Source organism: Sabethes cyaneus, chromosome 2, assembly GCF_943734655.1.
Source record: "Sabethes cyaneus chromosome 2, idSabCyanKW18_F2, whole genome shotgun sequence".
In the NCBI taxonomy this organism is placed as follows: Eukaryota; Metazoa; Arthropoda; class Insecta; order Diptera; family Culicidae; genus Sabethes; species Sabethes cyaneus.
In genome coordinates, this window is record NC_071354.1 from 128330823 (window position 1) to 128356367 (window position 25545).

At 41.5% G+C, this 25545-nt stretch overlaps 1 protein-coding gene across 1 annotated transcript in view; it reads right to left on the minus strand.

Moving 5' to 3' along the window:
- Positions 1-25545, minus strand: part of LOC128735978 (cell adhesion molecule Dscam2) — a 468886-nt gene that overhangs the window by 328385 nt on the left and 114956 nt on the right. Inside the window, exon 7 of the mRNA XM_053830464.1 lies at positions 4881-5104. Coding sequence (XP_053686439.1) covers positions 4881-5104 — 224 coding nt within the window. The remainder of the gene's footprint in view (positions 1-4880; positions 5105-25545) is intronic.

The window sequence follows — 25545 nt, forward strand, 5'->3', positions numbered from 1 at the left end:
TCCGAGCAAATATCATCTTCGGAATCTCGGTTTCGTACAAGATGATATTTAACCACAAATGCACCACCACCACAGTGCAGCACAAATAGTACGCAGACTGCAGTATCTCAAAAAGGGGAGATCGGGTCTGCGTCGCCGATCAGGGTAACTAAGTTCATAAACCTAGTCATGCTTGATTGGCACATGTCTCGCTCCAGCTACCAGCCTGTCACTTCCTCAATAAGTAATAGGTAAGCTTGAAGCGTATAGTAAAATAATAAAACGGGGCATACCACAATAGTTCAAAATAATGGACGCAGTGGTAAGAGTACCCAACAGAGGAGGAGATTAATCGAGTGAATGTTCGATCCGTATCAAATTTTCGATTTTTGCTTTCTGACCGAAAACGAATAATCTGGCAAAATTTGGTTCAATCCGCGAAGGTCGATTACACGTTTGAACTTTTTCTCGGTCACTTGGCATGGAATGACCCAAATATAGATTTTGCTTCGTTTTCAAGTGATTGTTCATGAAACGTTTTTGAAAACCAATAAAAATACCAATAAAACCACAAATAAACCAATGAAAAGCACAAAAATTGGAGAAATATTTTTTCATATTGAATGAAAATCACTCATAAAGTAACTTAATTTTCTCTGTCTCCGGTTGATAGGTATATGTGATTCGAAATTCCGCCTAAATACCAATTGTATCATATAGGCCATAGGAAACTCTAAGCAAAGCGACACCATTTTATTCAAAATATTCAAATATTTTCAAATTCAAAATATTTTCTTGTGTATTAACCCCTCTTAAGTCTACATCATTTACAGCATCGCAAAATCCACTAAAAAGATCGTAACTTTTTTATCTTTCAATATTAGTTTTTCACCAAATCTGGAGGATTTCCTGAAAATCTTTTCAATTTTCATAATATCTATAGGTAATGGCCATATTTCTTATGACCCCGGCGTTATTCCGGAGTTCCCTGGGGTACCATGACATGGCTTTTTTAGATAAAGTTGCCAAATATTTAAAATTTGTTTGGAATCTGTTGATTTTTGTAATCATATCATCGACTGTGGCCATTGTGAAATTATTGCCTCTGTGTATTTTTAACCGTTATTCGTACATTTATGTCTTATTTAATTTGAAACTGATTACAAAAAAAATTATTTTGTCTTGGGAATAGTGATGTCCGAAATTTTCAATTATTCGATTACCGATTAATCGGTGAGCTTTGTCTTCAAAAATCGATTAATTCAACTATTTGTGTTAGCAGTGTTCGTTTAAGAATATTCGAATATTTCTCTTATTAATTCGATTAATCGAACGATTAAGAACGATTAACGCTCATAATTCGGGGATTATTCGTATTCAAATTATTTCCTTAAAGTATTCGTATTAGTATTCAATTCAACTACTCGTGCGGGCAGTATTCGATTAAAAATTATTCGAATATTCCATGTGTTATTCGATTAGTTCAATTAATCGAACGATTATCGGACATCACTAATTGCAGCCAAGGTTGACCTTCAAGTGCTGCTTAATATAACACTAGATGGCATTGCAGAATTTACCAAAGTATTTCTAGTACAAATGCCGCTTTCGCAAACAACTTTGGTAGTTATATAGCCGTCGGCAACCCATATAGTAATGAAAAATTTTTGCAATGCTTGCATAAAAATATAGCATTTGGGACATTTTTGCAATTATGTAAATATTTTGAGACATTTAAACAAATACTAGCTTTGATCATCACAAACTACTTTTTTTATTACACTAGTTTGATAAAATGTCTAAAACTAGCAGTTTTGATTTTTGTCCCGCAGTCACATACGTTCAAGGCACTGTGCGACAGCTCAAAGCCTGCAAGGTACGGGAATATCTGGTACCGAATTACTTTTGGAAGAAATATACTTGCCCATACTAGCAAGCTGGAAGACCTGTTTTCTGTACTCAAACACAGGACCGGAACAGCTGAAGAGCGACTGCGATGAGCGGATCAGGGGTTTTCAATTTGCTAAAATCAATGCGTCCCGGACCAGATTCAGTTAATACGAATCCAGAATTAGTTGAATTAAAACATGAATTGTCGAAAATAGATCCCTTTCGGCCAGTTGTTACCGTCAAGTGAAGTTTCTTTAAATTGAAGGTCAATACCGACTTTAAAAGAAATGAATGCAAACGAATTTATGTCGGCTTCTTTCTTTACAAGCTTTCGAACCAACAACGGGTATGCGCCAGGCACATACCTATGTATTCCTTTACATGTGCCGATATTTCACCCTCGGGCATATGCGGAGAGAAGCGCGATAGATTGAGCCAAAATTTGTTCACCGGTTGGGAACAATGTCCAGGTCCACCAGTTTCGGAAAATTTACTAAATTCTTTACCCCATTCATCAAATTGCTTTGCATTGTTTGTCGCTTAGGGGTGTCATTCGGCGAAATAACTTTCGGGTGTTTATTTTTACGGTTGACACTTGACAGGCATGAAATCAGGTGTTACGTTCACTGAAAGCTTATCGGAAATAGACCCAATAGGCCGTAAGAATAAAAGAGTTAGAGCAAACTCTCCCATTAGATTTTTGGAAAAGCAAAGCAAACTGTTTTATTCATACGGCCTAATGAATACCGTAATTATAGCAAGCCCATTTATACACCCGTTGATTGATTCGGCAACAGATTCACATCCGCTGTATTTTTCGCTTCGAGATGTTCTACCGAAACCAAACATTCGTTGCAAAACCAAAGCGAGTAAGTTTATTCATTAAAAATCCCCAAATTCCAACGAATCCAACCGAAGCATTTCATATGAGCGATACAGTAACATAGATGGCATTTAATTCGATTGAGGTTTTTAATGGGTTCAATACATGTATATAAGATGTTTTCCATCTCAAAAACAGTTGATGATGGTTGCACGTTCAAACAATTCGAAAAAATTGTCAGCCGCTTTCAAGCCTCGATCTCAACCGAACGAAGTTTGTTAAGGGGGGACCCTACTCTGGAAAGTCGGAAAAATCGAATTTTATTTTTTTTCATTTTCGTGACGCTTATACCTTCAAAAATGTCATGCCGAAAGGATCTTTTTCTATCTGATCTCGTTGAAAACTTACGGCAAATATTGTGGAGTCACCTCAAGGGAAGTCCATTGCTGTACGAAACTTTGAACGCGTTTTCCCCGAAACCATGTTTCTTTAGCTGGCGGTACGTGTATCTCAGAATCTGGTGGACCGTTTTGCCTGAAATTTTTTTTCAGCATGTAAAAATGATTTCACTACAAAAACTACTTTCATGCCAACGTAAGAATCGATAACTCAATATTTAATGAACGGGACATAACACTAATAGTTCTTACAAACGGATAGTTTACCTTTTAAACCGACCGGTTTCGGGAGATATATTTCCCATCAAGGGGGTGATGTCCAACTGATTATCTTGAAGAGAGATCTTGAAGAGCATCTACATCCTTAACTTAGTCAAACTGAAGAGCGACGATATTATTGGAGCATCGTCCTCATTCATTAGCGGTTGCTCAGCTGTAGATATTTGCATGGACTCCCAGGCATTTAAGTGTGACGATTTTCTCACATGTTTTAACATTTTTGCACTGTCCCAGTCTATTTGATATTGAAGACTAATGGCGTGCATCGCCACACTGGAGTCGTTTATGCGTTTGTTCTCTGTTGCATTCCTATGCTCCTTTATCCTGGCTTGGATTTTACGACGAGTTTGTAAAAATGTATTATCTAAATTCTCACGTAGCCGTTTTTTGATATCTCAATTTTTTTAATTTTTTAATTGGCGATTTTTAACGAAAAAACACCTTTTTTTTGGAAAAATTGCCGCCATTTTGGTAATTTTGAGAATTTTCAAAAACCGCTGCATAACAATTTAGGTACTGACCTAAAGCTTCAAAATCATTGTTGAAATCCGTTCTACGATACTCCGTTGGTTCCCGGCACGTACCGCCAGCAAGGAACTAATTTCTAAAGGACATTCACGCGCCCACCTGCCCCAAGCATAATAATCACTCTTCTGGTATCCAAAAAATACAAAATATATCTTCAAATATACCTTAACCAATAACCAAAATACCCCGACACTTAACTATAATTCTAGGTTCTGAAAAAAAAATTACGAAAATCTATTATTTTTCGGTCTTGCAGAGTAGGGTCCCCTCTTAAGAGATTTTCAACGAAGCCATTTGTGGAGCCTACTGAGCGAGCTCCGGAGAGTATTGTATTTTTATCGCATTGATGAGGAAAGTTCCGTTTTGTCTGTTTAAAAATCAAACATCGAAGATTGTCACTCCATGAAAGGTTTTTTCTATTTTCTGACTAAATAAGGCTCTGACTGATCCCTTTCCGCTAGTATGCTACACACGAAGACACATCATAGGAATTCGGAAGTGGGTGCGAAAGAATTCCTTGGCCAAATGGTAGCAAAACTAGGCTAGGGCCGAGAATGGTAGAAGGACCTATAGACTCATACCGGTCCTGTCGATCTGGTTGAATAGGCACAGTTGTTTCAGGCACCTATACCGATTCGGAGCATGGTGCTTTGAATGCCCAAATTTGCTGCAGCAGTTCCGTGAGGAAAAGGGGTAGGGGGAGGTATTTTGGTCAGCTTCTCGTGGTGTTTTTAGAGGGTTAGAGTTCCACACCGCGCTGCGTGATGTAAACATATATCCTTATTGTGCAAGGCATTGAGCGTTTCGCCACAAAAAATAGATACACGCATTGCTCAATGCATCGAACTCTATCGATTGATATACCATATACGACACTTGGCCTGTGTTTTAATGACCAGTTTTTATACTTTTGTTATAATATAACTAAGGTAAAACTGTCACAACAAAAAAGATAAGAATGGAATATATTTCGTATGGCATACCTATGGAATTTCTTTCCCATCCGGTTATCATCAGTTAATAGGCGTCCATTATGAAACCACTCGATTTGACTAGATTCCGATCCCATGACAGTGCAATTAAATTTCGCTGAATCGCCTGTATTAATCACTTGCATTTGCGGATGAATATGCACTAATAATTCTGAATTGATTGTCAAATGAATCTGCAGTCTCTGTTCACCAAATTGGTTAGCTGCTTTGCATATCTGAAAGTAACAAAATAAAAAAATGAAGCAAATATTAAGCATGAATAAACATTCAGCATATTTTTCCGACTAAGAACTATGTCAGTTAATATGCAGATGCACCTTATTGGGCAGGTCGAGGCTCATTGTATCTGATCGATAGGAATATGAGGTTCCAGAACTGCGCAGGTGGTAGACTACACTGAAAATAATCCACACGTCCTTTCCATGTCAAAAATCACGTAAAATTTGCTACAGGGAGTTACGTGTTTTTCAGATAATTGTTATTGGAAAAAATATAAAATTTATCAGATTTTCACGTTAACGCATTAGTATGTGTGCGAGCTACCTTGAATTCACGTAAATATGGAAAATATTCACATAGCTTTTCTTATAATTTCGACGTGAAAATTATTTTGAGTATGGCATAGGTACAGGAAAATTGATTTAGTGGTTTAAATAACGGGTAATTGGCATCCACATAACTGTAAAGTAAAGATTTATTTATTTATTGAGAATAATTCATCTGAGCTTAAAATTGTCTACATGAAAAATCTTATCCTAAATCAAAACTACGCAATCTATGCACGAGCAAGTGTAACGGCCACCGAAAAAAATAATTCCTCCATGTTTGAAAAGGTCCTTTCAGTTATTGGTTCGCTATATTCAAACATAGTCCGATCGTAATTGTTGTTGTGATGCGCGAATATTCATCATAGTTACCTAGCAAGTTTAAGGAGTCAATTTTAGCCGTGAATATCACCTGTTGCATCTTGCGTCTGTTTACAAGGCTGTCCAAATCAAGTAAACGGCAAATACAAATGTCGAATGTTGGCCATACCCCTGGTCATGGCAAAGAGACAGTGAAGCCACTGTCGGTTCCCTCACGATCGAACGTCATTCGTACTTGTCATGTTAGAAATAAACGAATCTAAAGAGACATTGGTCCAGGCATTAGTCAGCAATTTGATAGCAAGTTCGATCGTATATAAGTTGGAAGATACGATAATTTAATTAAAACCTGTTTAACAAATATATATATTCCAGATAATAGATTTATTTGCGAAGTAAAGTTTAGGCTAAGTGAGCATCAGAAAAGATTATTGTATTTCAAGGTACGTTTAAATAATAATTAAAATCATGCAGAAATTGAGAATTTGTAACCTAGAATTTAATGTGCATACTTACCATACTTACCTTTAGAGATTCCTCACTGAGCCTGTGTGCCGTAAACCTAAAACGTGGAAAATTCAAAGAACACTACATTTTCAGTGTTGAGAGATTTATACTTACCTTTGATATATATATATATATATATATATATATATATCTTACTAAAAGATATTCAATAAATTACAGCTTTAAAGCTGCTCCACATGCAACTGAAGGACGGTGTTTTTGGCAAGATTCTTTAAAGATTTTCATCCTAGGTTGGATGAATATTGCCTGCCGGAGGATCTACTGAGGAAACAATAAACGCTAAACAATCCACCTAGGACCGAAATCGCATACAGAAGGAGAAATTCGACCAGTTACGTCACGTTCCTGAAGGCAGTAGCGCAGTAAGCTTCTCAACTCGGGACAAAGGTTAAGTTCATCCACAGTATGCCGAACAAAAATCGAAACGCCACGGTAGCCCGATGGCGACGATAATTGGATTTGCTGTGATAAGTGCGAATCGTGGGTGCATTTTGAGTGTGCAGGCGTCGATGAATCGATCGCGGATAAGAGCTGGAAGTGCAGTAATTGTTTGGCCGAACTAGGAGCTACACCGAAGTCAGTGATTTCATTCAACGAATGTTCGGTTAGTAAAAGTAGTAGCGTTTCGCAAAAATTGCAGCTAAGTCTGCTGCATCTTGAAGAGCAAAGAAAGATAAACCAGTCGAAGACGGAAGAAGAACTAAAGTTAAAAAGATTAGAAGAACAAGCGAAAGCGAAAGAAAGCAGAAGAGGAAGAATATTTGAAACAGAAGTATCAGTTATTAAAGCAGATAGAAGACGAAAAAGATATAGCTAGTAAGCGTAGCGGAGTAAGCGTTAACCTTAGAGCGGTCGCGTTAAAAAAAGTTACATAAGCGGTCGCGTCGTGTACTGAGTACACGGCGAATAATACTGCCTATATCTCAGGACTGACATGAAATAGAAGGTTGCGGTTTTCGAAAAAGTTGTTTATCAATTTAAGACGCATCTGGAAACGAACAATAAAGTTTGAAAACTGATCCGCTAGATGGCGCAAATGGCGACCAAAACAAATGATTCTAGAATCTCGATACTAGAATCTCTAATATCTCGGGACTGAGAAGAGATAGACGATTGCTGTCTTTGGCAAAGTTGTTTATCTGGACGAGATCAATCTGACTGCGGATAACAAAATTCGGAACTGATACGGTAGATGGCGCTTATAACGAGCATATTGAGTTTTTTTTGGAATATATCAGAGTCGTGACGAGATAGACTGTTATTGTGTTCTACAAAGTTATTTGTTCGAACAAGACACATTTGGAAATTCATAACAAAGTTTGAAACTGTCTCAGTAGGTGGCGCGCGTGGTCAAATTATAATCTTATGATGATATCTCATGACCATGATACGATAGAAAGTGGCGGTTTTTGACAAAGTTGTGTGTCTAGACAAGACGAATTTGAAAATGATCGGTCAAATTCAGAACTGTCCCGCTAGATGTCGAAGTTGGTAAAATCATATTTCTTTTTGCGATATCTCAGCTTATGTCGAATAAACGGTAAAATGGCTTATCTGGTCTGGAAAAGAACACCAAAATGTTTGTAAATAGTATTCTTTTGACGATTTTCCCAAAACAGAGTTTGTGAATCATCGACAATGTTGACAAACTGAATAATGCACATATCACCTAGGGATACATGATACTTATTCAACTTACCCAAGTAGCACACTTACGATACTTTTATTTAAATCAATTTATTAATGACTCACATTAGTTGTATAACAATTAGTTGTACAGTTTTATAATGAGTATGTTATTAGGGAAGCTTGCTATGGTATGTTGAGGTAATGCTTTAAACATTAGAATGTTAGAATTATGTTGACACTTACCATAAAACAATACAAAACGAGCATTTGTTTGTTTTATTTCCTGCTATGATAATGAGAATGAAAAATGTACATTAGATTCCTAACAATTCTATAATATTCTTATTACGGTCACTTATATCATACAGGAAATAACACACACGTAATACAAGGAAAGAGTAAAGAATTCGAGCCCAATGAAAAAAGCAAGCTGTTTTGAAATGAGTATCAAGAGAGTGCACTTCAGTCGTGTTGTCGCGTTAGCAAAACAAATAGCTTTGGTTTTATCATCACGCACACGTTAATAATTGCAAGCATCAACGCTGCCATTATGCCTGTCTGCCAAGTTAACTCCGGGATACGTTGCTGGCCCAACAAGCCACTCGTCGTATGTTCGAGTCTCGACTGAGCGGTGCCGCTTCAGAGTTAATAGGATCTTTGCACTAGCCCAGTGATTTTCCTGTACTCTAATAACCGGCAGCGATATCTATCGATAAAGAAGGGTCAAGTTCTGAAGGACGTTTATATCCATGCATGGTTTTGCTTTGCTGATAAATCTAGATTTTACCAGATTTTTTATTGCATGCCAGACAAAGTTCTAAATCTTCCAGATATTTGGTAATGTCCCAGATTTTTGCCAGATTTTTGTTTCTCCGTTCTGCAAAGGAGTCATCGCTCCTAATTTCAGACAACATTTTGTACCGGCGTTGATCAAAACTGGCAAGACGTTTCCCGAAAAAGTCCTCCCCATCGGTCAAATTGATCGCCAGATTTTGACATTTATTCGTGTTTGCCAGGTTTTCGAATAAACCTATTAGCGACCCTGGGAAGAATAGGGACTCAAACACTCTAAAATATTTTTTTAAGAATGTGATGGAAACGCAGCACGGGTTTCCAGGAATCTTGTTCTGGTGATATTTCTATATAGACGATGTAGACGACGAAATTACTTCGTCAAAAGCATTTTGATCAGTCTGTGCTCTTCATCTTGTCTTTTGATAAAAGTTGAAGCAATACGTATCAATTGCTTCTTTCAGGAAACCATAAAAATAGCTGTTGATTGACTGGAATTGACAACGCAATCGATGATGAAAAGGACAACGAAACGTTATCTAACGTGTTTTGACTACAGAAACCACTTTGTAGCGAACAGCAGTGTTCTATGCCATCATGGTTCCGCAATATTCCGAAAATAATTTGATTTTCTCATCATCTCCACCTACTACTACTTCATTCCGAATTTAATTTACCTTCATCGGAAGCATATTGACATGATAAACAACTTTGTCGAAAACATCAACCTTCTATCTCGTCATGGTTCGGAAATATCGCCAAATGAATTAAATTTCACCATATACTCCATCTAGCGGACTAGTTCCAAACTTCAGAGTTCGTTACCAAATGCGTCTTGGCTTTACAAACAACTTTGTAGTAAATAATAACCTTTTAGCTCATTACGGTTTTAAAATATTCTTAAATGAATTTAATTGCTTCATTATTAGCGCCATCTAGCGAATCAGTTCCGAATTTTGTTGTATATCACGGGATGTGTCTTAACTAGATAAGCAACTTTGTCGAAAGTCGCAACCTTCTAACTATTCACAAACTTGAGTTATTGCCCGCCGTGTACTCAGTACACGACGCGACCGCTTGCATAACTTTTTTCATTTCAAAAAAGTTACGTTAGTGGTCGCGCTGGTGTACTGAGTACACGCGCGGACACACTATTTTTACAAGCAGTTTTTGACCACTTTTTTTATTTCTTTTTTCTATATTTTGGCATCATTAGAAAGAGGAAGAGTAGATCTTCGAATACAACCAAAACCTGGAGTGATTTGATTAAAATTTCGATGATTTTTTCGCGTTTTTCGAAAACGCGTGTACTCAGTACACTAGCGCGACCGCTCTAGGGTTAAGAGTAGACGTGAACATTTAGAAAACTGGCTTAAGGGTACTAAACCGGACGAAGTGGAAAAACCGCAATCAGTAAATGTGCAAGTTTCTCTACCGGTTGTCTCAGTTAATCAACAAATTGCTCAGCCTGCTGTCTCAGTGAATGGTTCGCTACCAGTTTCTAATCAAGTAACATCTGCACAGGTTGCTCCCTCGATCAATTGTATTCCGCCAACTAGTAATTTGCTATTTCCTCCAACGTCGAAACTTGGTTCCGTTGGAAATGTCTCAGCTCTAGCAAAGTCATATGAGAAGTTATCGGTCGGACAGGAATCAATTCCTGTAAGAACAACCGTAACTCAACAGTCGCTGCCAATCGTTTCTGCCATGAGCCAGCAAAACGCACATGTTTTGCCAACGTATTCGAATATGACGTGTGCAGGAAATTATGATCCACTTGTTCGAAATATCGGTCTTGCTTCCTCGTCCTTTTCCGTACCACCATTTTCTGATAGAAATGCAGTCATTTATACTGCACCATGGTCTGTACTTCCAATTTCGAATAATTCACGTGGACCAATGCCACTGTGGAATGGAGGCCAGGTTATTCTCTTCCACTTGTTAGTTGTCCGTCAACGGTTTACGCAACTGACAGGTAATCCCACTGCGTTCTACGGTAATACATCGGTCGTTCCAGATCCGATACCAGGAATACCAGCGGATTTCTCAAAACCCCAGGTGCCGATCATACATACAGGGGAAGCTTCTAACAGTACGAGAGGTGACGCTGCAGTGTTAGGACCAACTACCGGTCATCTGGCGGCACGTCAAGTGATGCCACGTGATCTACCGAAATTCAACGGGGATCCACAGGAATGGCCCCTCTTCTACAGCTCATTTAAAAATACCACAGAAGCGTATGGATACGGCGACACCGACAATCTTGCCAGATTACAACGCAGCCTTGGAGGTCCGGCGCTGGAAGCAGTAAAGAGTCGATTGCTTCTACCGGCGTCTGTTCCATATGTTTTGGAAACGTTGTATAAATTTTACGGGAGACCCGAAATTCTCATTAGCTCACTTTTACAGAAGGTGCGAAACGTACCCCCACCTAGGTCAGAGAGCCTCAATACGATAGTGGCGTATGGATTAGCCGTGCAAAATCTCGTGGATCACAGTATTCTCGCAGACCAGCAGGCCCACTTATCCAACCCAATGCTACTACAGGAGCTGGTTGATAAATTGCCAACGTCGTTTAAATTACAATGGGGTAACTACAAAAGTACATTTGAAACCGTGAATCTGGTAACGTTTAACAACTTCATGGCGGGTTTAGTAAACTTGGGTTCGGATCTAACCATCGGTGTAGATGCTGCTCAAAATCACCAAAAGTAAAACAGAGTAGAAAAACCAAAACAAAAGGAAAAGTTGTTCACCCATACTAGCGAGTCCCCCGGCACGTCTTCGAAGGAAGCTGTTATAGAACAGGCTGTATCGAGATCCTGGTCATGTTGCGGGAATAGTGGTCATCTGATAGCACATTGAGCTGATTTCAAATCGCTGGACATTGGTGGGCGGTGGAAGGCAATGCGCTAGAAAAACCTATGCCGCTTGTGTTTAGGACCGCACCAGATATGGCCCTGCCGTTCAAACAAAGAATGTGGGGTGGACGGGTGCCACATTAGACATCATATGCTACTACATAGTAGCCGAAATGAATCCGTTAATGTTTCCAAGCATAATGAGACAGTTCACCGCAACCATCATTATACGAAATCGTACTCCCTATTTCGATACTTGCCCGTGACACTGTACGGAGATGGTACGAAAATAGACACTTATGTTTTTCTCGATGATGGGTCGTCGTCCACGCTGATCGATGAGGACATAGCTGCAAAGTTAAAAGTTGAAGGTGAGCCGGACAATCTGTGGTTAAGCTGGACTGGAAAGATTGGAAGGCAAGAGAAATCTTCAAGGAGAGTCAGTGTGAAAATATCCGGGGGGACACGAAAATGTTCCAATTACGCAACGTGCGCACAGTGGGAAAGTTGGGACTTCCCAATCAGACCATGAATTATAACGAGTTGTCTCAGGCATTCCCGCACCTGCAAGGTCTTCCGGTGGCTAATTACGTGAATGCTAAATCTGGGATGATAATCGGTCTTGAACACGTTCGTTTGCTTACCAGTTTGAAAACCCGTGAAGGTGGCAACAGTGATCCCGTAGCATCGACAACTCGCCTGGGTTGGTGTAACTACGGAAGAAATTCGGGAAGTAAAGGTTCGATCGAGCAGTTATATACACATTGCAGTGACAATATGAGTAACAGCGATTTGCACGAATTGATGCGGAAATTCTTTGCAGTAAAAGATGCGGTGGTGACGAATCAGATTGAGTCCGAAGAGGATCAACGTACGCGTCGCATTTTAGAAGTAACCACAGCCCGGAAAGGAACCCGAATCGAATCGGGCCTATTATGGCGTAGAGACGACTTAGTTTTTCCGGAAAGCTACCACATGGCAATGAGTAGATTGTACGGATAGGAAAAACGTTTGGCACGTGATCCAGAGTTACGCAGGCGAGTTAATGAGCAGCTCGAGAGCTACGAGCAAAAGCGATACATTCAAAAGTCGTCGTTTGAAGAGATAACCAGCAACAGCGGAGGGCGAGTGTGGTATCTCCCGTTGGGAATAGTCGTTAATTCCAAAAAACCCAATAAAACTCGGATAGTTTGGGATGCGACAGCGAAAGCTGGTTGGCTATGTTTTAACGACATGCTGCTGAAAGGCCCAGATTTTCTCGTATCGCTCGTCGATGTCTTACTGCGATTCCGGCAAGGGAAAGTAGCCGTTTTCTCAGACATACGAGAAATGTTCTTATAAATCCCGATCAGAGAAACCGATAAGTGGTCACAGTGCTTTCTGTGGCGCCAAAGTGTGGATAAAGAAGTTCAAGTTTACGTTATCAACCTCGCAATGTTTGGCGCAACTAGTTCGCCGTGCATTGCGCAGTTTGTAAAAAACAAAAACGTGCTCGATTTTGCAAAACAATATCCAAGGGCGGCAGAAGCAGTCATTAGGAATCATTACGTGGATGATTTCCTCGACAGTGTACACTCAGTAAAAGAAGCAGTAGAGTTGGTGAAACAAGTGCAGACTATCCACGCGGCGGCAGGGTTTGAGTTTGGAAAGATGTCCTCTAACGTGCAGGAGGTGCTAAACTGTCTTGGGGAATCCGAAACAACAACAAACAAATCGCTGAATCTCGATAAAGACAGGATGTATGCACGTGTTTTAGGAGTGGTGTGGGCGCCAGCAGAAGATCATTTTACCTTCGACGGATCATGTCTGAAGGAAGTTCTGGGCAGCAACGAGGTGATTCTAACAAAGCGTCAAGTTTTGCGTATGGTAATGAAGCTTTACGACCCGCTAGGATTCATAGCACATTTCGTGGTGCAGGGTAAAATACTGATGCAGGAGATCTGGCGTACAGGCACGAACTGGGATGAACCAATAGCTGAGCAATCGCACGAGTTGTGGAATAGATGGATCAAGTGGTACGAGACCATTGGCGAAGTTAAGGTTCCCTGTTACTTGTTTGGCCCCTTTCTACCCAGTCAAGTAGATGAAGTTCAAATTCATGTGTTTACGGACGCCAGCGAAGCAGCATGTGCGTGCGTGGTATATTTGAGAGTCGTATCCAACGGAGAAGTATACTGTTCATTGATTGCAGCAAAAACGAGGGCTGCACCGATTCGTTCGCAGTCAATACCACGCTTTGAAATGGAGGCTGCCATGAGGGGTTCCCGGTTGTTGCACAACATCTGTTCGGCACTTACGATAAAAATACAAAAGCGTTTTCTGTGGACAGATTCAGGAACGGTTCTCGCGTGGCTTCGTGTCGATAGCCGCAAATTTCATCAATTTGTTTCTATTCGCGTTAGCGAGATACTCTCGCTCACCAGTAGAGACGAGTGGCGCTACGTACTATCTCGACTAAACGAAGCGGATGATGCCACCAAGTGGAGTTCAGGATTATCATTTTCTCCAAACTGTCGCTGGTATCAAGCTCCGTCCTTTCTGCTGGATCCTGAGTGTAAGTGGCCTAAAGGAAAGGTAGCAGAATCCGTTGAATGATTTGATTTGTCTTTATTGAAGTAGAAGTTACCAGAGAAGAATTGAGTGTAGTTGCTTTGCATCAAATTAATGAAGAAGTGATCGATGTAAACCGTTTCTCGAGTTGGAGCAGGCTTCTTCGTGCGATGGCATACGTTTACCGAGCCGTCGCAATAATGAAACGTTCACCAATGAAGGAGAGACATCCAACAATTCTAGTTCAGGACGAGTTTGCAAGAGCTGAACGGACACTATGGCGTCAAGCTCAATCGCAAGCATATGCAAACGAAGTACGTTTGATTTTGGAAGGACGAAGCGTTGCAAGAGGGAGCACACTGCAATCACTGGTTCCGTTTTTAGATGAGCACGGGTTGATACGTGTTGGCTGCCGAATTGGAAATGCTCCAAATGTTCCATACGCTGCAAAGTATCCGGTGGTACTGCCCAGAAACCATCGTGTCACATTTCTTATAGTACATAGCTACCACCAACGATTCCTCCACGCCAACGGTGAAACCGTATGCAATGAATTACGGCAAAAGTTTTATATACCGAAGACGCGGGTTTTAGTTCATAGCGTAGGCCGCAAATGTCAGTATTGTAAAATCAGACGGGCTGCACAAGCGCCACCAATGATGGGGCCGTTGCCAAAGGTCCGCTTGACACCATTCATAAGGCCGTTTACATATGTTGGCGTGGATTATATGGGACCATTCGAAGTGAAAGTAGGACGAAGCTTAGTGAAGCGGTGGATATGCTTATTTACCTGCCTCACAGTGAGAGCGATTCATTTAGAACTAACCCATAGCCTATCATCTACCAACTCGTGCGTTATGGCGTTTAGGAGATTCGTAGCGAGACGAGGTGCACCATTAGAAGTTTTCTCTGATAATGGTACCAATTTCGTAGGTGCAAGTCGCAAATTGTCTGAGGAATTGCAACGAGCCAAAGAAATAAATAAGCACTGCGCTGCTACATTCACAAACGCTTACACGCAGTGGCACTTCAACGTTCCGGCGGCTCCGCATATGGGAGGGTCATGGGAGCGTATGGTGAAGTCCGTAAAGGTTTCGATGAAGGCGATATCCGATTGTCCACGACACGTAAGCAACGAAGTGTTGGAAACAATCATGCTAGAGGCTGAAGGTATCGTTAACTCCCATGCACTAACCTACGTAACATTGGAAACAACAGACGATGAAGCGATCACACCGAATCACTTCTTACTGTATGGCTCAAGTGGCATAAAACAGCCTACCATGGAAGTGGTAACCGGAAATGTTCCTCGAGACAGTTGGTATTTGGCACAGCGAATGGTGGACGAAATATGGAAAAGATGGGTACTGGAGTATCTCCCAATGCTGACGAGGCGCGTAAAGTGGTTTGATCCCGTAAAATCACTTGAACCGGGCGATCTTGTCCTAGTAGTTGACGAGAGAGTGCGAAACTGCTGGGATGGAGGACATATTCTGGAGACGTTTCCAGACAAATCCGGACAAGTGAGACGCGCGAAAGTGCTAACAGCACGAGGAGTTTTCGACAGACCGGCAGTTACGCTGCCCTTTTTTTTTTTTTTTTTTTTTTTTAACGAGTAGGGAAATCTGCTATCAGACACCTGAGAAGACAACTCAGGGAGTGGGGTTTGGTATCCCGACCCCCCTACTGGGGCGTGAGGATCGAGTCTCCAGCCTCAATCCCCCCTGGAACCACCTTATCGGTATTACTTCAGGGAGGGGCTATTGTGCTTAACTCACGCTCTTAGATAACTACTGGACTATGGTAGTTAGGCTGTTTATTCGCCGTTGATCGGCTTTCCAGCGGTTTTGTAGCTCAAGTACGATCTGGGTAGCAGCCGCATTGACCGCACCCCAGACGTCCGAGGTACAGCACATCCTATGGACTAAGTTATCCGGAGTAGTGTCCTGTCCGCTAACTGCCATCATGTTGCTTCTCACGCCCGCGAAACGAGGGCATATGAAGAAAGCATGTTCTGCAGTTTCCTCAACGTCCGCGCATTCGGGACACTCGGGGGACTCCGCATGCCCAAATTTGTGCAGATACTGTCTAAAACAACCATGCCCTGACAGAATATGTGTCAGGTGGAAGTTGACTTCGCCATGACGCCTGTTGACCCATCCGGATAGTTCCGGGATAAGTCTATGTGTCCACCGGCCTTTTGTGGAATCAGACCATGCCCGCTGCCATGTGATCATCGAGGCCGATCTTGTGGTATTCCGTATGCCTCTAGTTCCACGTTGGTTGAAGCACTCTACGTCCTCGCTGATGATGATACCAATAGGCATCATACCCGCTAAGACGCAGATTGCGTCATGTGAAACTGTGCGGTACGCACTCGCCACTCTTAAGCACATGAGACGATAGGTGCTTTCCAGCTTGGCTAGATAGCTTTTGGTACCTAACGCCGATGACCACACCGGCCCGCCATACCTGAGTATGGACTGGACCACGTTGGCTAATAGCCTTCGCTTGCTGCCATATACCGCAGAGCTATTAGACATCATACGAGACAATGCCGAAATAGCTGTGGAAGCCTTCTTGCAGGCATAGTCGACGTGGCTCCCGAACTTGAGCTTGTCGTCGACCATGATTCCAAGGAGTTTTAAGAACCGCGTTGACGAAATAGTGCAGTCCCCGACACTGATATTTGCTTGCTGCACCGACTTGCGGTTGTTCACCACGATAACCTCCGTTTTATGATGAGCTAGGTCCTGTTTCCTGGATCGCATCCAATCTTCAACAATGCTTATAGAGTGGGCAGCCGTCAACTCAACCTCTCTGATAGATTCACCGTAGACTTCCAAGGTGATATCGTCCGTAAAGCCGACAATCGCCACCCCTACCGGAAACTTTAGCTTCAACACCTCGTCATACATGACGTTCCACAACACCGGGCCCAGCATGGAACCTTGCGGAACCCCTGAGGTGATTGGAACGCATTTCTGACCCTCCTCCGTGTTGTAGCATAGCACACGATTCTGGAAATAATTTTCCAGAATTCTGTACAGCGACACCGGCACTTGGACGTTCCGAAGCGAGCTGGCTATGGAGTCCCAGCTAGCGCTATTAAACGCATTTCTCACGTCGAGCGTGACAACTGCGCAATAACGAATACCTGTCCTCTTGGGCTGGATTGCCACCTCGGCTGTCTTAGTGACAGACAAGATGGCATCCACCGTAGATTTGCCTTTTCGGAAGCCGAATTGGTTCCTTGACAGACCGTTTGTACCCTCCGTGTACTGTACGAGTCTGTTAAGGATAACCCTCTCCAGCACCTTGCCGGCAGTATCGAGTAGACAGATCGGCCTATATGACGAGGGGATACCCGGAGGTTTTCCCGGCTTCGACAATAGGACCAGGTTCTGTCGCTTCCATCTGTCTGGGAAGTGGCCAGCTTCCAGGCATCTATTCATTACTGCCCCGAATAATTCGGGAGCCTCTAAAATAGCCGCTTTAATGGCCATATTCGGGATACCGTCTGGCCCCGGTGCCTTGCTCACCTTTAGGGATTTAGCTATATCAATGAGTTCCTCGTTCGTAACCGTCACTTCCTCCCCGACCTCCAACCCGCCGTCGCCCACGTTACTTTGGATGTTCGGCTGGGAGGCCGACCATCCTACGCTATGGTCTGAGATACTGGAACGTCGGCCGTGGGACGACTCAGCGGCCTGGGGCCAGGGCCTTGGCTCGTGGCGCGGAAAGAGGCCCTCGATAATCCGCTCCAGCATCTCTGGCGATTGCTCAGCGGGCGCCATCACACCCTTGGTCTTTGCCATTGCGACTCTGTAGGCATCACCCCACGGGTTCGCATTGGCACTAGCACATAACCTTTCAAAGCAGTCTCGTTTACTAGCTTTTATCCCGCTCTTAAGCGCTGCGCGTGCAGCAACAAGTGCTACTCGACATTCAGCCCTGCTTTCATCCGAACGAGCTCTTTGCATAATTCTCCTCGCACGAAAGCACGCTCCGCGGAGTTCCGCAATTTCATCTGTCCACCAGTAAGCCGGTGACCTGCCATACCTAGGACGACCTTTCCTAGGCATGGTAGCGTCACATGCTCGCGACAGTACCTCAACCAAATGATCAGCGTTCGGATCGGGCATACCGCGATCACCGCACTCTCTCCGGATCGCTTCCACAAATACTTCGGGATCGAAGTATGATGTCTTCCATCCACGGGTGGTTGAAGTGTTGGCCCTACTCGCCGCCTGCCGCCTCGTTATCTGACCGACACCATAGCGGACCGCCTGATGGTCACTGTGAGTGTAGCCATGATCTACCCTCCAGTCTCCTATAAGACCAGGACTGCCGAAAGTCACGTCGATGATAGACTCCGCACCGTTCCTACTGAAGGTACTTGTGTTGCCGACGTTGGCCAGATCTACGTTAAGCTTTGCCAGAGCTTCAAGCAGAATCCGACCCCTATGGTGCGTGCGACGACTTCCCCACTCTACTCTACCGGCCTTAAACCAGTCAGCACAACTGATACTCGGTCTACCATCCGCGTAAACTGCTCGATAGACCTCGGCGGAGCATAACAACTGCAGTAGAACACTCCACCCACTTTGGCAACCGCAAATCCCTCGTCTGCAGTTGACACAACCTCCTGAACCGGGAACCTGCTTGTTGTCCATATAGCCGCCGTCGCAGACCTATCCGAGACCCAGTTGCCGTTTCCGGCAGGGACGCGATATGGATCCGAGACTATGGCAATGTCCATTGCTCACTCAGAAACTGCTTGGTGTAACAGCTGCTGAGCCGTGCTGCAGTGGTTCAGGTTGAGTTGTGTCACTTGCACTATGAACGTGGCTTAGTCGCCGGCACACCGGCCGGGCACCTTGGACCTCCCGTTACGTGCTTTGCGTCCCGTTTACCGGTACAGATTAGGCACTTAGGAGGCTCCGCGCAGTCCTTTGCTTTATGGCCAGCACTGCCACATCTCCTGCACAACTGGCTCCTATCTGGCCCCTTGCAGTTCCAGGCTTTATGTCCGTGCTCGAAACACCGTAAGCAAGCTTCCGACTGCTTGAACACGCTCAATGGGCATACCGACCACCCCACTTTTAGCCTAGCAGCTTTCAGGGCTTTGTTTCCGTCAGTCAGCGGAAGTCGTATGGTGGCTACCTGGGTCCCGGCCGGACCCTTGCGTAGGCGAACCGCCTCGGTTGCCACCACCTCTCCACTTTGCTCTTTGAGAGCTTGTACGACCTCACGCACTTCGGTGATCTCGTCCAGGTTCTTAAGCTGGAGAGTCACTTCTGGTGTGAGAGCACGTACCTGCACTCCGTCCCCGAGCACTCCTTCCGCTATGGGCTTATATGCGGAACTCTTCTTTGTGGCGTCCTTCTTTAACTCGAGGATCATATCGCCCGTGCGTGAGCGGCGGATGCTCCGTACGTCCGCGCCCAGATCCTTGAGTAGGGCGTCTCCTCTCATGGCCTTCAGAACCTCCGAGTATTTCGACCCGTCGGTTTTCAGGATAAGAGCGTCGCCCTTCTTCGCTCGCTTTCTTGCCGGTTTAGGTGGAGCAGTTTTTTACTGGAGCCTCCTCCGCCTTTTCTCTTGGCCCTAACCTCGGTACACGGGCCACCTGTCTTGGAGCTTCCCGCTGGTTCATCGGTTAGCTCTGCCAACCGGCTAGTTTGAGGGCTTTTACCGATCAGGCGTTTTTTCGGTCCGCCAGGGGTGCTATCCCCCGGGGACTGTCTCGGGCGCTTGGCGGATGCCTTACCGTTGCTGGTAGCGCTTTGCGTAGTCTCCTGGGCCGCGTTACGACACTCCGTCAACGGGCAAGCGTCCGTTTGTACTGCCTTCGACGCCTTCACGGTCACCTTCTTAGCCTCTCCTGCACGCGCCACGAGGTCGTTGTGCGTTTTGGTCGCTGCATTCAAGGTTCTCCGAAGCATGAGCAAGCTCTGCTCCAGGTCCTTGGAGAAATTGCCGCGACCTGACGTAAACTCGATTATTACATCGAGCTGCTGTGACGCTGCTACCACTTTAGGTACAGCGTCTCTATTTTTCTCCATCGCCCTGATAAGCGCTGGGCCGTTCATCGCTGTGTCCGGCGTGGTAGGCATACCGCTGCCTTTGCCACCCACACTAGCGCTTCTAGTTGCATCCTTCTCCACCCTTGGTGGAGAACGCTGGATGCCTCCTCTAGCCAACGGGTTTTCCACCGTATCTACACTTGTTGTATTTTTGATTTTGTTTTCCATAAGAATCCCACGAGTTGAGGGGAAAGAAAAGTCCACCACATCAGAGCCCCTCATGATAGGGCTGATTACTGTGGAGGGCGCTCTGGTACTCCACAGGCTCCGTTTGAGGCTGAGTATTTATAGAAACCCCCCCCCCCCCCCCAGCCACCATTCATCCCTCGGCACGGGTCGCATGACACCTTGGATTAGCCGGTATTACCGGTAGCTGCCCCTGGTCATGGCAAAGTGTCGGTGAAGCCACTGTCGGTTCCCTCACGATCGAACGTCATTCGTACTTGTCATGTTAGAAATAAACGAATCTAAAGAGACATTGGTCCAGGCATTAGTCAGCAATTTGATAGTAAGTTTGATCGTATGTAAGTTGGAAGATACGATAATTTAATTAAAACCTGTTTAACAAATATATGGGTCATTCCACGGGAAATTTACAGTCAAATTTTTTTTTCTCTTCGTAATATTTTTTTTACGTTTTTTGTCCAAAAAAAATCGACACGTATTTTTCTATTTCGATGTTACTGTTGGAATTCGCAAGATATGATTTTTTAAAGTATTGTAATCTGAAAAAATCACTATTTTTTAAATGCTGATTGTAAACATAGTTTGTAATATCAAAAAATGACTTTCTACCAGATGTGTTCACTATTCCACAAGCTTTCAAAATTGGTATAACATACCCCCTTTCGATTGTTTTTCAATAGTTAAATAGTGCATTTTTATAAACAATTGCAATTTTTTCAAAGTTGGAACTTTTTTTTCTCGATTTTTTTTATTTTAAAATATTTGTTGATCTTTCTCGAAGAAACATGCAAAATTTGGAAATGGAGAAATGAAAACTCTAGAAGTTATGAATTTTTATATCGAAGCGCGCACATTAATGCAAACGACCGGACGAACGCGCGTGGTTCTACGACACGTTACACTTAATAGCATCAAAGGCGGCCTCGTTATGAAGCTGCCCGTGGGTTAGAGCATCGATTGAGCATAACCGCTCGTTTGCATTAATGTGCGCGCTTCGATATAAACATGCATAGCTTCTAGAGTTTTCATTTCTCCATTTCCAAATTTTGCATGCTTCTTCGAGAAAGATGAAGAAATATTTTAAAATAAAAAAAATCGAGAAAAAAAAGTTCCAACTTTGAAAAAATTGCAATTGTTTATAAAAATGCACTATTTAACTATTGAAAAACAATCGAAAGGGGGTATGTTATACCAATTTGAAAGCTTGTGGAATAGTGAATACATCTGGTAGAAAGTCATTTTTTGATATTACAAACTATGTTTACAATCAGCATTTAAAAAATAGTGATTTTTTCAGATTACAATACTTTCAAAAATCATATCTTGCGAATTCCAACAGTAACATCGAAATAGAAAAATACGTGTCGATTTTTTTTGGACAAAGAACGTAAAAAAAATATTCCGAAGAGAAAAAAAATTTTGACTGTAAATTTCCCGTGGAATGACCCATATATATTCAAGATTATAGATTTCTTTACGAAGTAAAGTTTAAGCTAAATGAGCATCAAAAAAGATAATTGTATTTCAAGGTACGTTTAAATAATAATTAAAATAGTGCAGAAATTGAGAATTTGTAACCTAGAATTTAATTTGCATACTTACCATACTTACCTTTAGAGATTCCTCACTGAACCTGTGTGCCTAGGGTTGGGAGTACCGACAGAATTTTTGAGAACCGGTAATTCGGTACTGGAAGCATCAGTACCGGTAATACCGGTACTGGTACCGGTACCCAAAGTTTTTAAAAAGAATCGTAGCCTCCTGACTTTCGCCAGATGTATGTTGGGAACCACGCCAACTTTTGCAATCGCTAACTCTGTTAAGACTAAGAATATTCATTTTTACAAGGGCCCAATTCTCATAGATCATAGAAGAGAACACAATTAGCGATTCTGAAAGTACCTGGGTGACTCCTGTTACCTGAGTGACAGTACAAATGAAAAACTAACTGTACGGTGAGTGACGTGACTTAAGAATTGGGCAAAACAAAAAAGTTTTAGCAAATTTGCCTAATTACAAGGTTTTTTTTGAAGTTTTTGGAGCGTCTTAGTAGAATACGAAACCTGGAATTTGATAAAAAGAAAACTTATCCATTTTAATTCTATTAATATGCACCTAACAAAATGCAACAGCGTGAGCAACCGAAGGTTAATAAAAATTGATGAAATTTATTCAAGAAAACTTTATTGATGTCAATCAAAAAGAATTGCATTACAGAAATGTATGCGTAGTTCAAAAACCTATAAGCTAGACTTTTACTACGCAATGTATATGTTAAAGAATAATATTTCCTCTTGCAACTTTTACTCATATTAGTAGCAACCAACTTACCCTTACTCAGCAATTTCATGAAAAAAGGATCTATCAAAATTTATAGGTGCTGCTATTTTGTTCAAATTTTGTAAACTTAATTTCCAAAAATTTTATGAAAACCAACGCACTACGCAACGTTAACCAATAGATGAATTATGTTCCCAAGACGTGTCGATTTCTATCTCAAAAAGCAAGTAAGACCGTATAACAAAGGTTCTTTTCACCACTAGGTGGATTAAATCGGGTTTTTAACCCTCTAACAGCCAACATTGTAACAAGATCCATTACGACTGTGGTATGTTTCATATTTGACGAACGGCTTCTATACCTTATGTAATTCAATACATAAGGCGGGAGCTCTGTAGCCGCAAGGTTACCGAGTCTGCTTTGACAAGCGAATGGTCGTGGGTTCGAATCTTAGTAGAATCAGGCCATTCGATGTCAAACTGACTTTAGCATGGGTTTATTCTCTGGCCCCTCATCACCCTTCCTTGATGCTGAGTTCTACATTATCCCGAAGACGCTTCTTATGGTTAGTATACTGGTATGAGGACCTAATGAGGTAATGGTTTTGAACCTCAGGAGGACTCACCAGTGCTAACTATAACGAGGCGAAACAGGTTTGGTATAGTAGGACATGCATCGAAGCATGGGTAAAACCCTCAACACATAAGCACGCATAAAAAAATATAAGCTTATCGTTTACCCAATAACGATAAAGCACAGAAATGCAGTGCAGAATACAGCACCCGGGCAACATTACAATAGATCAATAATGTTTTGGTCAAAGGGATAAGCCCATACAAAAAAAATTCAATATAAGAAAGTTCAACGCTATATTTTATCAATAAATAAGTGAGTAGAGTTGGACTTTTGAAAAAAAAATTTCTTATTCATATCGATAAAACTATGAAAATCTCAATTTAGGCTCACTTCAAATTACTAATATCTACTTCAGATCATTTTAGCACCACTTCAAATAATCCAATCAAAGAAGGGCGTTGACTAAAAACCCGAATTAATCCACCTAGCGGCGTGACCTAGCCTTTCTATTGCCATAATCATTATTTAATTTCTCAGGAACATCTATAACTAATTTGACTATATTTTTAAATATCCGTTCCGTATTCCTCAAAATCCTTATTTTCCAGTAAAATTCACAACGTATTGCGTACAATAATAATATTTTCTTCCTTGGGCGCGTAAATTCTTGTAAGCGTCATTTATGTTACTTATTTAGTTTCATAATATTTACGTGATTTATAGAAAAATAATGTAAACACAAAAGATAATTTTTGCAGACTTGAATGAATATATATAGAAAACTAGAAATTAACCCTCTAACGGGTCTACAGACGGCCTTAACTTTCGGGCTTCAGAGCCACATACGAAACTTGTTTTGAATTAACAATATGAAATATGTGTTCATAGCAGATTTTTTGTTATTTTGATATTAATACTATGCGTTCAAAAGTTAGCATCTTTTAAAAACTAGAGTTCAGAAAAATTTTTATTATTATGTTTCGCTTTTGAAGAAAATGGATATCTACAGCAAAATGATTAATCTCAAAATTTTACTATTAGTTTGCTTGGCTTCAATTTTGCAATATATCTGAATTAAAAAAAACTGAATAGAGCATTAGATATGAAAAAGAGAAATTGAACTTTTTCTTAGCCGGCACTCTTTCAGATAATTATTTTTGCATGAAAATCAAAACTTAAGCTTCTTTTGAATGTACTTTCATGAAAAGATAGACTTGATTAGCTTGATCGCATCGTTTTTACAATGTATGCCGTTAGAGGATTAGGAAAACAAGATGAGGTCGAAAAATAGTGCAAAAGCTGCACCATAAACATGCTTGAGAATGGGAAATATGATCGATATGATTTCCAGTGCTTGTCATTTTTGATTTATTTATTAAAACATGATACTTGACATAAGACATCTGTCCTTTAAAATGTCACTAACGAAAACAAATCTTACAAAATTACTACCGTGCAACGTTTACTTTCTATTTTTCATATAACATTTCTAAGCTCTAGTATCGATTGATTGAAAAGAGCATCTTTTGATGCGCAAAAATTGTTTGAAATTTATATAAATTTATTTGGAAAAATCAACTCACTAGTATTTGTAATCCTATACACCACTATACCTACATGCTTAAATTAACTACTTTTCTTCGCTTTTGGCTTTTCTTGTACAATTGTGAGTAACAGCAAGTGAAAAAAATGACAATTGAAATCTGAAATCAAAGAAAAGAAAAAACTTTTCGATTGAATCCCACTATTTAATATTTATTTGCAACAGATACGTAGTTCGCCTACGACGTGCAGGCTTCATCAGTGTCTTATTTCAAAGCGTATACGTATCTGTCGCGAATAAATATTAAATAGTGGAATTTAGTTGGTGAAAGTTTTTTCTTTTCTTCAATTTCAGAGGTCGTATTCCACTAAGAGGGTTCAAAAACTTCAGACAATTGACATGTTTCTCACTTTTCTTGAATTTCAATGCAAATTTAAAACTTGCAAATTGTCATCACATACATACATACATACATACATACATACATACATACATACATACATACATACATACATACATACATACATACATACATACATACATACATACATACATACATACATACATACATACATACATACATACATACATACATACATACATACATACATACATACATACATACATACATACATACATACATACATACATACATACATACATACATACATACATACATACATACATACATACATACATACATACATACATACATACATACATACATACATACATACATACATACATACATACATA